Below are 15504 nucleotides of genomic sequence, written 5' to 3' on the forward strand. Positions count from 1 at the left end.
GTTTATTGCTCCATACAGTAAAATTAATGAAATTTTATTATATTCAGCCGATTATTTTGATTTTATTTATTTTGATGTTTTATTAATTATTACATAAATGAATTTGTTTAAATTAAGATTTGCATGTCATATATTATGACTAAACATGTATACCTACAATGTTTTATGCAAATAAAAGGATTTGATTTGATTTGATTTGATTTGATGAATGAATTGATGAAAATACTTTTATTGCACACCACAAGAAGTACATAAAAAAAGAAAAGTACATAAAAATTCTTCCAGAAAACCAATGGCGAAGATAGACAAAAAATAAAATAGTTAGGTAGTGCATATATACATATACCCGTAAAATAAATATTTCATTACTTAAATAAATATATATAATATGCTAGCTGTCCCGGCGAACTTCGTACCGCGGATCTTTTTTTTTTGATGGATGGATATTTCAATACTTATTATCCTATTCCGGACGAAGAGAAATCCAAAAAATCAAATATTATAAAAATTGGTCTAGCCGTTCTTGAGTTATAAATGGTGTAACTAACACAACTACCTTTTATATGTTTAATACAGATATAAAACAATATTTATAACTAAAGACACATAAATGATGAAGTAATCAGAATGAATGTTAGACAGTAGAATGCTCATAAATTACAAATATCAAAAATAGGCTGATGAAAATGATTTAAATTGCTTTCAGATAGAAAACCATTTCTCAGAGGAGGAATCACTCGCCTTGTTCGCGTCGTGTCTTGACATCGAAGTGTCAAACTTACCAAGACAAGCGAAGAGGTTACACGAAATATGCAAAGGCAGTCCGTTCCACATTGCATTGATTGGTGCCGAGTTAGCTGAGAATAAAGAAAAGCTTGTCCACGGAACTAGACATTGGAACTATTATTTGAATAAACTGGAGAAAAAGGATTTGTTTTTGTAAGTCATTTTCACACTACTTGCAAAAATACGATCGCAATTAACGAATATTCGAAATTTGTTATAGCCTAGGGGCCTTTTTGGCAAACGTGGCATAACGTCGGATTAGTTATACAATGATTATTCATGTTCTGATAATTAATTGAAAGGATTCTGTCAGTTCAAATATAACACTGCATAAGTATTACAACTTTTGAAACGTCGGCCGATTGGCACAGTGGGCAGCGACCCTGCTTTCTGGGTCCAAGGCCGTGGGTTCCTACAACTGTAAAATGTTTGTGTGACGTGCATGAGTGTTTTTTAGTGTTTATTATAAGTATTTACGAGTATGTTTATTATTCATTAAAATATTCATCAGTCATCTTAGTACCCATAACACAATCTTCGCTAACTTTGGGGCTAGATGGCGATATGTATATTATCGTAGTATATTTATTTATTTTATTTATTTATTTTAAAACATAAAGAAACTAACGATATTGTCTTTCTTTACAGTCTAACAAGGCACAACGATAATCCGATGAAAACAATAGAAGTCTGCATCAACTCGCTAAAACCTGACATCCTACCGTTATTTAAAATGACGTGCATATTACCGGACAACGTTAAAGTGTCCGCTAAAGTATTGAGCAAATTATGGAACAAAGACGTCCCCAGTGTCGAGATCATAATGAAACAATTGCGCACAAAATCATTAATAACGCAATTATATGATCAGGAACATCAAAGCTATATCTACGAAATACACGATATAATTATGAACTATTTGCGCTCTTGTCCCAATGAAGGGGAATTGAGAAAAATGCATTCGGACTTCCTAAAAAGTTACAATTACAATGACGTTAACGATGCGCCAGTGCAAATAGTGGACGACCATTACATAGCGTTTTATATAGGCTACCATTTAGCGAGGACGAAAAATTTTAATAACAAATGGAGTTTATTCAACAAGTTGTATTTAGATCTCAAGTTTCTTGGCAACAAAGTGAGACTGACCGGACCCGCGGATGTGATATTGGATTTCCAGAAGTACGAGAGCCATATAGCTCATGATGTGAGTGTTGAAATGTTTTACTTAGTCAGAAGCAAAGCCAATGAGACATAACGTCAAAGAAGAATTAGTTCTTCTTGTGACGGAGCTCGTCGTACTAGGGCCAAGCTTATCAGAATAGCTGTGTTCCGGACTAAATGGTGTCAGCTGTTGCCGGCGTAATAACGGGCACTAAGCTTAAAACTGACGTCTTTTATTGATACACACAGGGTGGCATGTGGAACGTATTCCTTGCATTTCCTGCGAAGAGTAACTCTCTTCATAGATGATTTTACACGTAATAAATTACGTATGAACGTAACATGTGTAGTTTTCGTATAAAAAAAAATTACAACGGATACTTTGTATCCCGTAAAGTAAAGCCGTAAACTATGGTTTGCTGCATAAAAAAAAATAGTTTCATTTATGCGGTTTTGCAGCAAAACCAAGGACGTATACCTTGCATGTCCTGCTAAAAGTTGCTCCGTTCATACTAGATTGTTTTCCACTCACTATCAATAAATAACGTATAAATGATATTTGTACCGAATAATTACAAAAAAAATGAAAGTTTCGTTAAAAAATAAATTACAACCCGGATAGTATACTTTGTATCTCGAAAAGCAAAGCAGCAAACTATGATTTTCTTCACGGTACAAAAAATGTTAACCTTTATGCGGTTCAGCAGCAAAACCAATCTTGACAAAATAAGCACCATCAGATATCCAACTGTTTTGTCCATCAAATAAATTTAAAAAAACGTCCATTTTCCAGGAACTGGACCAAACTTTAATATTTAGCATCAAAGAGTACCTTAGCAGATGCGGCATAGATCTACACCGGTACCCTTGCACGGATCTAGTGCAAAGCATCCTGCAGAACGAATCCAAAGGAATCCTTTATACTAAAGCGTGGCAAGTCGCTAAGGACAGGAGTGGCAAAAATGAACTGTATTTTGAGTTTTTGTAAGTATTTTTAACTCTGTAGCGAAGCAAATTTTAGTTCCATAGTATTAGGTTTGACGGCCGATTGGCGCAGTGGGCAGCGACCCTGCTTTCTGAATCCAAGGCAGTAACTGGAATTTTTTTGTGTGCTGAACATGAATAAATAAATAAATAAATAAATATACTACGACAATACACACCGCCTTCTAGCCCCAAAATAAGCGTAGCTGGTGTTATGGGTACTAAGATAGCTGATGAATATATATTTTTTTATGAATAAAATACACTTCCCTACTAATAGTATAAATGTGAATGTAAGTTTGTTTGTTACGCTCCACGCAAAAACTACTTAACCGATCCTCATGAAACTTTGTACATATATTCTTGGAAATGTTTGAAGTAGTATAGGATACCTTTTATCCCGACATTAAGCTCGGTTCCTTTGGGAGAGGGGATGAGTGTTTGACAATGTTACACCATAACTCCGACAAATTATAACCGATTTAAATAATTATATTTGTACTACAGAGGTTATAATATGTGTTTAATTTTGACCAAACTTTGTGTAAATCTGAATGTGGTTGGAAATAGAGGACAGAACTCGACAGCTGCAAACCCCTTATTTAAGGCTTAGCGATACTGAATACTTTATATTTTTTTAGATCTACAACTAAATTTAGTGCCATATCAAAAAACAAACGCAGACGAAGTCGCGGGGCAACAGCTAGTAATATAATAAATACTTTTAATATATAGATAAACACCCAGACACTGAAAAACATTTATGTTCATCACACAAACATTTTCCAGTTGGAGGAAACCTTGGACTCAGAAAGCAGGGTCGCTGCCCACTGTGCCAGTCGGCCGTCAAGCATACAGGTGAAGCTAATAAAAAGCGTGTAAAAATATGTTTTCTATTCACAGACATGAACAGAACGTGGAAGAAATCAAGCACTCTACGATCGACGTGAAGGAAACTATTACAGCGGTGTGCTTCCTTGGCGATTATGTACTGATCGGTACTATTACTGGCGTTATTATGGTAAGTGTACTTTTTGAAGTAAAACTTGTTTAGGCGCAACTAGGGAGTACTTCTAGAGTAGATAGACTTCTGACGGAAGTAACGCTTACGTCAGACGTCTATGTAGTTTCCGCTGTATAAAAATAAAAATTGGGATTGTTCATAAGGATATGTCATATACTTAAATAAACAAGTATATTTAGAGATTTTCAAAAAACTTTGCAATTTATTTTTTTTTGTTTTTAAAATGTTGAATATTTATTCTCTTTGCTATTCACAATTGATCCATTTGAAAATATAGGAAACAAATAATACTTTATTATATTACTATATTAAATTGATATGATATTTGCCACTAAATTCTTAACTTCGCCAGCACAGCTATCACGGGCAGGAGACAAAAATTATATCCCCCGATTATATCCCCTGACGAGGGATATAATTAACATGTCCACCTGCTAAAGCACGGGAACATGGAATAGGAGAGGTTAACCCCGTCTATCATTACACATACATGATTTAGATATTATTTCCACTTGTGCGCCAGTGAAGAAGAGGGAGAAGATAAATTCTTATCCGTTCCCTGGGGATATAATTGTCTCCTGCCCATGCTAGCTGTGCTGGCGTATAAGTTAAGAATCTACTGTCACGATAAAATTTTGGATTTGTCGCATGGATCGGGGTCCCGTCGTGACCACGGGTCGAAATATCGACAAATCCAAAATATTATCGTGGTATGTACCCGTTGAACTATAATTAAGAAATCTCAATTATTCTATTTAACAAAGGATAATATTTTTAAAATGACGTGATAGTGATTTTAATGAATTTTAAATAGAATATAAAATGAAATCATCAACATCGGCCATTGTGCGTCCATTGCTGGACATAGGCCTCTTTCAAGCAGCGCCAACTTTTAATAAAATGAAATAGTGAGTATAAATAAATGAAATGGCGGAGTCCCAGGAGCATTTTACTCTTTCGTCAATAAATAATAATTAAAGTTTTACTTCAATCGCACGTAAAGGTTAGGTTAAAAGCACACACTTTTTATTTATTTTTCATTCTAAGCCCTTGACAAAAATCTCACCTGCTGGTAAGTTATGATGTAGTCTAAGATGGTAACTGGTAGGCGGTCTGATGAAAGTTGTTTCACGGGTGAAAATTACTTATCAAAAGTGCGTTGACGAAGTCGCGGGGTGTTAATGACAAAAATAATGCTGTATATAAATATGTAATTTAACAGCATTGCATTCGAAATTTAAATACGGCTGGTGACAAAACAAAAATGTTTTTGTAGGTCCAGCGATGATGGCCACTCGAAAATGAGACTTATTACTTACGTATTAAGAAACCAGGTTACATAAAAAATATTTTTCTTTTCAGTTTTTCCATATAGCAACAAACAAATTGAGGAAACAGATTCAGGGCACTGAATCGGCTATAAAGTGGCTTGGAGTGTGCCCCGTGAACCCTCCATTCGTGGCGTCACTGTCTACCGACGGTTTCATTAAACTGTGGTATATTGATGACGTCGTGCAGGAGGCGACCGATGACGTCATTGAAGAAGGTAAATCTAGAGACCTCATGAGACAATATGAACAAACAAATGAATACACTGTTATTGTACACCAAATAAAAAAAAATATATCATCATCGTTATCGACCCATACCCGGCCCACTACAGAGTACGTGTCTTCTCCTACAATGTGAAGGTTTCGAAGCCTTCCAACGTAATCGTTTATCATACAAGTTTATACGATCGGATTTAGCGGTTTCTTCAACGTGTTTCATGTATCCAACCATCATTATTCATGAAAAATCAATAAACCGCGTACGAAGCCGCGGGCAATAACTGGTTCTCATATTATTTTTTACATTGCATTTGGAAAAGTAAACTCTCATTTGATTTAATAACGCGTACCTAACTAATAAATTCAACCGTAAAATGTGTAACGTAAACCCCTTATTATATATTACTATTTCTAAAATTCACGCGTGGACAGTCAGTCAATCATATCGCGAAACTGGTTTCCCCACGAGAGAGGTCATCATTTTCTGGAGACAATTCGTAATATTGTATTCGTTGTATTCTTGTAACATGTCATATATTTAGTTCCTATCATAATCTGTAATTTTTGTGACTATACAAAATAATTTCGATTTTTCACATCTGCCAGGCGTCCCGTGACGATTCACATATTTTTTACTATCTGAATTAAATTATGTGATGGAGACATTTTTACTTATCTCACTCTGCCGTATCTCTCTCTCTAACCGTTACAAATATTTACAGAAACAGAAGAGTCCTACAACAACAACTACCCGACCAACGTGACTATACTACCCAACTTGGGGCCATTCATAAACTGCCGATGGGCGAACAACGAAGAAACTTTGATAACAAACACATACAAAATGATCATACTATATAACACATCCGGCAAAGTTCTGCACCTTCTGGACAATTTGTATAGAGATAAAGAGATATTGCGATGTATCCCATGCAATAGTGATAAACACGTGATAGTGGCGACAAGTGACAGCTCTCACACTTTGGAAGTGGTTGATTTGAAGACGAAAGAGAGACAGATATTCAAAGAAAACGAAACAATATTAGATTTGGCTACAATCCCCGGTAAGTTGGAATTACGATTTTTTCAACAGTTTCGAAAAAGATGTTTTTAGGAATTAATTAATGAAAGTATCAGCACTGAACTGTTTTACGCGTGTGTCCATTCTCGTTAAATAGTTAACACGTAAGCTATCTTAATATATACTTCTGTTTGTGTGTTTGTCACCTAACTCCTCCTAAACGGCTGGAGCGATTTAGATAAAATATTTTCTGTATATTTCAATGGGTTCCCGAATTGATTGAATACGCAATTGGATCCGGTAGCGCTAATTACCTGGTAGGACGACGTCTACTGGGTCCGCTAGTATTTCTTACCCCTGGATTTTAGCGATGAGAATTAAATAATACATGAAATTATTAAGATTATAGGCAGTAATTACTATTTGAAACTCTATTTCTATATATATATATAAACTAACCGTAAACAACATTGTTTTCAATAATTCTTGATTTTACTACAAGCTAAGAATTTGATGTTCTTTTTTTATTGTTATAACTCCGAACCTTATCTATTTATTTATTTATTTTATTTAAACATCTTTATTGCGTAGTAAAAGAGAAATTACAAATATAGTTAAACAAAAAAATTAAAAAGCGACCTTATCACTAAAAGTGATCTCTGCCAGGTAACCTTAACGATAGTACACAATAAAACATGAGAGACGGGAAATCGCAATTAAAATAAACAATACATAAATTTACACACTTAAGTACATACTACTAATAACTAATATAATAAATTATTAAAAGAGATAAATAAAATAAGATAAAAATAAATATATATATACAACAACAAATATTTATATATATTTACTATAGATACATAAGTACAAATATACGAACAACAAAATTATAATGACAAATAGTGATGTCTAACACGGCTTTTGAAAATAGCTAGGGATTTAGAGCGACGAATATCGTCAGGAAGTGCATTCCACAGCGTTGCAGCTGTTATTGTGAAGGATTCCGAGTAACTTTGAGACTTACATTTCATCATTCGGAGAATATTCTCCCTAGCAGAACGCTGAGATCCTTGAGACGGACACGTGCAAAGGAAATGAAAGCGTTGTTTAAGGTAGAGTGGTGTCCAAGGATGAAAAAGAGTAGAATACAGGATTGAAAGGACATGCAGATTACGCCGATGCCTAATAGGAAGCCACTTAAATTTTTTGCGATACTCAGAGATGTGATCATATTTCCTGAGACCAAATATGAATCTTATGCATAAGTTTTGTAGTCGCTCCAGCTTATCCAGAAGGTCCTCAGTCAAGTCTAAATAACAGGCATCGGCATAATCTAAAATAGGAAGAAAAAGGGTATTGGCTAATAAAATCTTAGTCTTGATAGGCAAGAGATTTTTCCATCTTTTTAAGGACCTTATCTATTGCCTTACTTACCTTATTTGAAGAAACAGTTACAATCTTCAAATTTCAAGGGCACCCCAAATCTATTTTTTTATAGGAATTTATTATTTCTGAACTTTTTTGTCAGCTGTATTGGTGAGCCACTTCGGCCGTCGCTAATTACACACAAAGAAGGCACTAAGCGATTTAACTGATGCCGTTAAGAAACCGATTCGAATATAACTGCTATAACCGTAATAGGTCAGCCTGCTACCATCTTAGACTGCTTCATCACTACTAGTTTAGATTTCAGTTAGAGCTAAAAATATTACCACGCCTAATGAAAATATAATGTTTTTTTTTATTACACTACAAGTTAGCTCTTGACTGCAATCTTACCTGGTGGTAAATTATGATGCTGTCTAAGATGGTAGCGGACTATCCAACTTAAAACACAGCTATAACCGCTGAGGTTGATAAAGCTATTTTAAAACGTTAAGAAGTTTGACCTAAAAATGTACATTTCTGTAGTTTACATCCTGTTTTAGGAAGCAACAGAATCCTAGGCCTCAAACGTGGAGAGGTTACTGAATACAAATTCGAAATGACGCGTAGATTCAACCAAAACTGCAACAACTGCCCAAGCAAGATCGTCGTAACTAGTGATGTGGTCAAGGAAAACGTGTACTTTATATCGATGGCCGTCAACAAGACTGGGACGCTCCTTTTCGTGTCAACGGACGATAGTCGAGTGATATGTGTCGATTTGAAGACCAACTCGTACGTTTTCGAATTGGAAAACAGAAGAGGGTAAGTTAATAGCAGTACCCCGAGTACGAGCTTCGATCGATCGCAATCGCGGCGTCATTTTCGAATATCGAAATAAATAAAACATCAGAGGATATTGAATGTTATTCAGAGTGCATTGAAGCTAAAATTTGCTGCCTCACTTTAGCTGAGCGTCTGTAAAAAGAAAATCAGATAATTTGTCACTCTAATGTGAGTGCAATTAGGCTCATTTTACTACGGCGGTATAGAGTTTGATATTCGAAAACAAGTCCTCGATTGCGAGCATGCAAACCTTGTACTAAGCCTTTAGTTATATTATGCTACTCATCTTTGGACATAGGAAAAAACTGAATATTATTACTATTACTCTTTATTTGTTAAACCACATCAAGTAAAGAATATACGTAGGAAAACAGAAAAATTAAAATAGAAGTACAAAATCCCTTATCTTTTTTTAAATAACAACCCTAACATATATATGTAAGGATAAAATTGTTACTAGCACTTACTAAGGAATAACCGTTTATAACCATTTGTATATTTTTTTATTATATATTTATCTGGGATTCATTTTTAGAAAATGTAATTTTATTCGTGTTTTCCGGTAATAACCGATTTGGTGCAGACGAAGTTGCACGGGTCAGCTAGTATTAATAATTGGCGGAACAAGCGGATGCAAGTAACACGTCCTATATAGTGTCGCCCCGTGTTCAACAATCTGAGGCGTGTTAAGCCCCATAAGACTATAAGCATACAACGTGTAAATGAAAACCGAATAATACAGGCTTTAACGTACATTATGTACTGACTTTCTGTGAAACCGAACACCTAATAGTTTTTAAGTAAACCACTGCAATAGTTTATACTGAAAGAAATCAGACACAGGTTCAATATCACATAGAAAATTAAAATCATGTGACTCCTGTTACTTTATTAGGTACGCATCGCGTAGCGTAGGTACTATGCCCGTGTCGGTCTTTTATCTTCAATAGGGTTGTCATAAGCAAACACTTAGAATGTTTTGAATTAGTTTGTATGGAAAAATAAATATGCTTCTTCTGATTTTCCGTTCTCCGTTATATTGCCTTAGTAACCTCGGACGACACTTTAGGGAAGAAGAGTGGTGGTGAGAACTGTATTCTGATCTGCCGTCACCCCACGGCGGTTTAATTAAAACGGACCTTAATATTAAAAAATACCAAAGAACACAAAGTTTTTGATCCGTACTGGAGGGTCCGATTTAACGTTCCGATACGATGCCGTGTGCTAAAAATTATGGATACGGGTAGTATTTTACATGTAATGTACGCATCAGAAGTGCCATATATGTGCCTATTTGAAGAAAGAAATATTTGACTTTGACTTTGACATTATAACTGTACTGGTGACCCACGTTAACAACGTTCTTAGTCTGCATAATTTACACCTAGAGATTGCAGTCAAGAGCTAACTTTTAGTTTTAAAAAAAACTTGATTTTTTTAGGAACGTAGTATCAATGGCGGTTAGCGAAGTGCTGCTATGGGATGATTTCGAACCCGGATCGGACGTTTTACTGACTGGCACCGGTTGTGTAGAGAACACAGCAAAGGTGTGGTACCTAGATGCCGCTTACATCTCTCACAATACACAGCTTAATGGGTATGTATTTTTTATAATTTTTACACGCAATTTGTCAGGAAATTGACGGTGTCAGGAAATTGACGGTGTCGATCCTCTTGCCTGGGAGAGCATGTTAAGCCGTCGGTCCCGGTTATTATTACTAACTTATGATAATAATCATTCAAGCCTACCAACCCGCATTGAGCCAGCGAGGTGGGTCTATGTTCTAAGCCCTCCGCCCTATCAGAGAGGAAATTTATATCTACTTGTTGCGAATTAATGGAAATTTACCGCCGCATTCGGCATCCAGGCCGCCATACTTAACACTTTTTGCCGATGATAAGGTTTTTTATCTGTATTTGGCGATGACACTCCATATGCCCTCTAAATCTGAAAACGATAAAAAAACATCTTTATATTGGAATATGGTGGCTGGAACTCTAGTGAGAGCAGTAAATCGCACGCAATGGTTTAGTAAACTGACTGCTTTTATATCATAATGATTAAGCTTAATTTGCTACACTCCGCGTTAAGAAGAAAAATCTGTAAGGTTTTTTTTAATAATTTCCTCAATCCTTATACTCCACACCGAACAGATCTTCAGCAATGTAACCTCTACGCACGTTTCGCTTCGAAACTGTTGCATCCTCAGGAGAAGTTGACTCAACAATGAATAATTGTTTACTCAATTATACCTTACTTTTTCTTCTGCAGCAAAGTCCGTTTAACAAAGAAGTTCGACGCCAGTTTCATCAACATCCTATCACCTCACACTCCAGTCGCACCGCCGCCCAACAGCGTACAAAGCGCAAACGCCACCCCGAAGAGACACCAGTCATTCGTCAGCTCTTCAAACAATGAGGTTATTAAAAGAACACTCTCAACCACCATGAGTCTGGATAGACATGCGCTGAAGCCGTTGAATCTGAAGGGTATATGCAATGGAAATAATGAAGGAGTCACTCAGCCCTTATTGGCGGTTGTCGATGATAAAAACAATATACAGGTAACTCTTTTTTTAATATACAACGTGTTAATAAAAACCGAAATAATATTTCAGAGGTGTTACAACTGTCTCTGAGACTTATCTGTGAAACCGAAAGGCGAATAGTTTTTTGAATAAACCATTGCCATAGTTTTTATTACAGCCCTAACACCACAAGCAAAAGTAAAATCAAGTGACTCCAGTCACTTTATAAGGCTTTGCGTAGGCTAGCGTAGGCACTATGCTCGTGTCGATCTTTTATCTTCAATGGGTTGTCACAAGTAAACACTGAGAATATTTTGAAAAACAAATATGCTTTTTTTATGTTATTTTTTTTTACAGGGTGATTCCTTATTAAATATGCACCCTTCAACAGTATTTTGTAATTCCGTTACACGTTGTATACCTCATGTAGTGCACACGATATTTAAAGAATTTATTACATATTATATTTTCTCTTATTATATCGCTTTTGCCAAAAAATAGCCACTGTCACTCTGCGTCCTTTCAACGAACTCTATGTCAAAAATCAAGTTAATGGGTGTGAAGAAACAACAAAGAAATAAAAAAACTTTCGCATTTATAATATTATTAAGGATATCCAAGGCAGGGCGAGAGTTTTAGGGCTGAAACCTATTCTATATATTTCTTAAGTGCTAGTTGTTCAGGAACAATAAAATTGATCTAAACTAACTAAAGTTATTGCAAGTAAAATTGTAAATGCAAAGCAAGAGAAACCAAATTTATAGTTTACAAAGTACTGCCCATTTTAGAATTATACATTTAATCTGTTGAATAATAATAATAATAATAATAATAAATATACTAAGGCAATATCGCCATCTAGCCCCAAAGTAAGCCTAGTTTGTGTTATGGATACTTAGATGGCTGATCAATATTTTTATGAATAATATACATAAATACTTATAATATATAGATAAACCCAGACTGACATACATTCATGTTCATCAACAAACATTTTTCAGTTGTAGGAATCTAACCCACGGACATGGACTCAGAAAGCAGGGTCGCTGCCCACCGCGCCAATCGGCTGTCTGTTTAACTCAACCAAATTGCGTTTACTGTTACCAAAACCACATTTACTTCATAGTCAACAACAAAGAATCCGTTAAAAAATGCTTTATTCAAAACATCAAACGATAGCAATAAAGTATTTATGTATTGGTAGCAACTTTTTTATCATCATTTTCGATTCATGAAACATTCTTAGGCACTTATAAAATCTTGATATTAATTATTTTTCTTAATTATCCTCTGGAATATCTCTAGTATCTTAATACAAAATAGTTTTGTCATTCCAGATAATGCGCGGGAGAAAATTAGTATCCGAGATCTCAACAAACCCTGACGAACAAATAACAACAGTAACAATATCGCCATGCAATCAGTACGTAATATTTGGCCTACATTCCGGTATAGTGCGAAGGTATACTATCCGTACCAAAGCGACCAAAGATATAATGGATGTTTATAGTACCGTTCAATATATGAGTTTTGTGAACCCCAATTTGTTGATGGTTGCTGGGAAGAACCGGTGTTTGATGGCGTATAGGTCAACTCTGGGCGGTGATTGGAAGCCAGAGATGTTGCAAAGAGGGAACACTAATCTTGGTTCACAGGAAATCCTAAACGATATTAAAGGTAAGTCACTTGCATTTTTTGGCTTGTGCTTTTTTTAAACTAATTCCAAGGCCATTTATAACACTGATGTCAAGGTCATCGATCTGTGGCTATGTTAAAATGTTTGATAATTCAATTCTTCACATAATATTTTACAAAAAAACTGATTGACTTGCGATTGGACGTGTGTTCTGCAACATTGCACTGAAGAGGTGATTAAAGTCTTACAGGTGTTCTAATTCCAAATCTCCGAACTCCAGCACGTAATTATAATTTCGTTAACATTTATAGAATTAGTAGAATGAATGAATGAATATACTTTTATTGCACACAACCCAAAAGTAAGTAGAAAAAAAAGAAAAGTATAACAAAACAACGTATACAATTTGGCGGCCTTATTTTTTTTATTATGTCCCCAAAGTCTTTATTTGATCATATATATAAACATTTTTTTTTATACACCTATCCATTAGTCTTGAATCGAAGAAAAGATCAAAATGATCATTTTAACTTACCTAAAATAATTTCAATTTCGAGGTAATATTTCCAGACGCATATCTTACTCAATAAATTAGTTTGGGGAAAGTTATAGATGAAACCATTGTTTTAGGAATAACAAGCAAACAATACCAATCAGACATGATATCCAGTTCTGGTAGTGATTCCAGCATTACATCTAGAGATCGCCACTTTCCGAACGGAGATAGAAAAAATCTTTGCAAAGCAACCTCATTGGTGAATTGTTACTGGATTCAAGACATTGGCCTAATAACTATTGAATCGAACGCTACTGTTAAACTTTGGGATGAGAATTTAATATTGTCCAGCGTTCTCAACAGTCGACAAATAGATGTGTGCATTACATGTTCTGATTTCAAGAAAAATGTGTTAGTTATATGCGACAGTGCTAATTTATCTTTTCAGGTAAGTATTTTCTGTATTTCTAATTTTAATTGTAACTAATGAATGTAACTTCTAAGACGACGATTTTTTTTTTGACGTTGTTTCGCCGTTATATTTCAAGTACGCGTCAAAGGCACGTTTCGTTCGTCTAATCAAAGAAGATTCCTAGGCAAACATTTACCTCACTTTAACAATCGATTTTCTCTAGGCAACTCATATAACCTAACTTGTCTATGTCCCCTTGCGGCAAGAACTTGTCTATGTCACCTTCTGGTATTTTGTGTTTGTATTATCATATTTTTCATTTGTCGTTATTACATTCAATTTAAGAGGATTTAAGGATATTAAAACCAAAACCGAATTGATATTTTTTTCATCTGTTAAGTGTCAGTTTACGAGTTCCGTAAATATTACGTACCGCCAAATCGGTGTCGTAACTTTAGATTTAGAACGTCTTCAGACATAGTCTAGTTAGTTATCTAGGTTTAATGAAAATCATTTTTTTTATTAACAAAAGATTTTTCACATATCCTGTGGGAATCGTTCGATTTCCAGGGATAAAAAGTAGCCTATGTTACTATCTCTATGCGAAAAATCAAATTTATTAGTTGTTCAATTAGGGCGTTAAGCTAGATTTATAATATTAATAACGATAAATGTATCAAATGCTTGCCTTAAAACAAATATTATATTTTAGACTTTTGAGCTCAAAAGGCGGGATTCATTGGAACTTCGAACGATACAAGAGTACAAGCTGAACAACAGGATATGCTCCTGCGCTCTCACGGCCGACGGCAATATACTCGCTATGGGACTAGATTCTGGCGATGTTGTGGTAAGTCCCGAATTCCATTATCACTATAAAGTCTATATACTTTAGAAAACTTATTCTTTAAAGGATTCTATTTTTAAAATTCGAAGTCCTTTAATATATTCATGCACCGATCGATCGATGGAGCGATATCAAAAATAAATTCATTATTAATTACGCCGTACAAAGATGGTTTGGTTTTAACGAATTAAAGCAAACTATCTTTACCTTTTAGGCCACAGAAATACGTGTATATTTTTGGACAATGAATTTTTTTTTAATTTAAATATTATCTTTAAATGCAGGTTTTAAGCAATTCTAAAAAATAAAGTACCTTAAATATGAAAAACAAAAAATTACTAGACATAATGTCTGGTTGGGATTTCAAGCCTCACATAACAAATGCACGACCTCTAAGAGACATGGCAAATATGATAAAAATTATACCACATAGTGGTTATAGGCACAGTTACGTACGAGCGAGATAGATAGATGTATACCGAACTTTAATGTCGGATTCAAATCGGATACTCGAATACATCGTAAGGAAACCTTCATTCCTGAGTGTCCTTCACAATATTCTCAAAGGCGCATGAAATCTACTAATCTGCACTAGGCCAGCAGCTTGAATGAGATTGATTCAGGCCTGAACCCATCTCATTCGCGAGACGAATCCCGTGTCTTGTAGTGGGCCGTTTATGGGTAAATAATCGTGATGAAATACAATGAACAATAAGCTTAATTTGCTATACTCCTCGACAAGCAGGAGAATCTTTACACCCCATACCAAACAGATTATATATTCCTTTAACTTCATCTCTCACAAGACAGAAAAATGAATGTTAAAGTGTATATTGTTGATG

The 15504-nt window shown here is 35.0% G+C and overlaps 1 protein-coding gene across 1 annotated transcript in view; it reads left to right on the forward strand.

Annotated features, from left to right (window-relative positions):
* Positions 1–15504, forward strand: part of LOC120629853 (apoptotic protease-activating factor 1-like) — a 34601-nt gene that overhangs the window by 16529 nt on the left and 2568 nt on the right. Inside the window, exons 6-17 of the mRNA XM_039898921.1 lie at positions 707–939; positions 1435–1993; positions 2744–2934; positions 3838–3955; positions 5321–5504; positions 6231–6572; positions 8461–8722; positions 10185–10340; positions 11016–11307; positions 12609–12948; positions 13538–13851; positions 14528–14665. Of these exons, the coding sequence (XP_039754855.1) occupies positions 707–939; positions 1435–1993; positions 2744–2934; positions 3838–3955; positions 5321–5504; positions 6231–6572; positions 8461–8722; positions 10185–10340; positions 11016–11307; positions 12609–12948; positions 13538–13851; positions 14528–14665 (3129 nt within the window). The remainder of the gene's footprint in view (positions 1–706; positions 940–1434; positions 1994–2743; positions 2935–3837; positions 3956–5320; positions 5505–6230; positions 6573–8460; positions 8723–10184; positions 10341–11015; positions 11308–12608; positions 12949–13537; positions 13852–14527; positions 14666–15504) is intronic.

This window comes from Pararge aegeria, chromosome 15 (assembly GCF_905163445.1).
Source record: "Pararge aegeria chromosome 15, ilParAegt1.1, whole genome shotgun sequence".
Taxonomy (NCBI): domain Eukaryota; kingdom Metazoa; phylum Arthropoda; class Insecta; order Lepidoptera; family Nymphalidae; genus Pararge; species Pararge aegeria.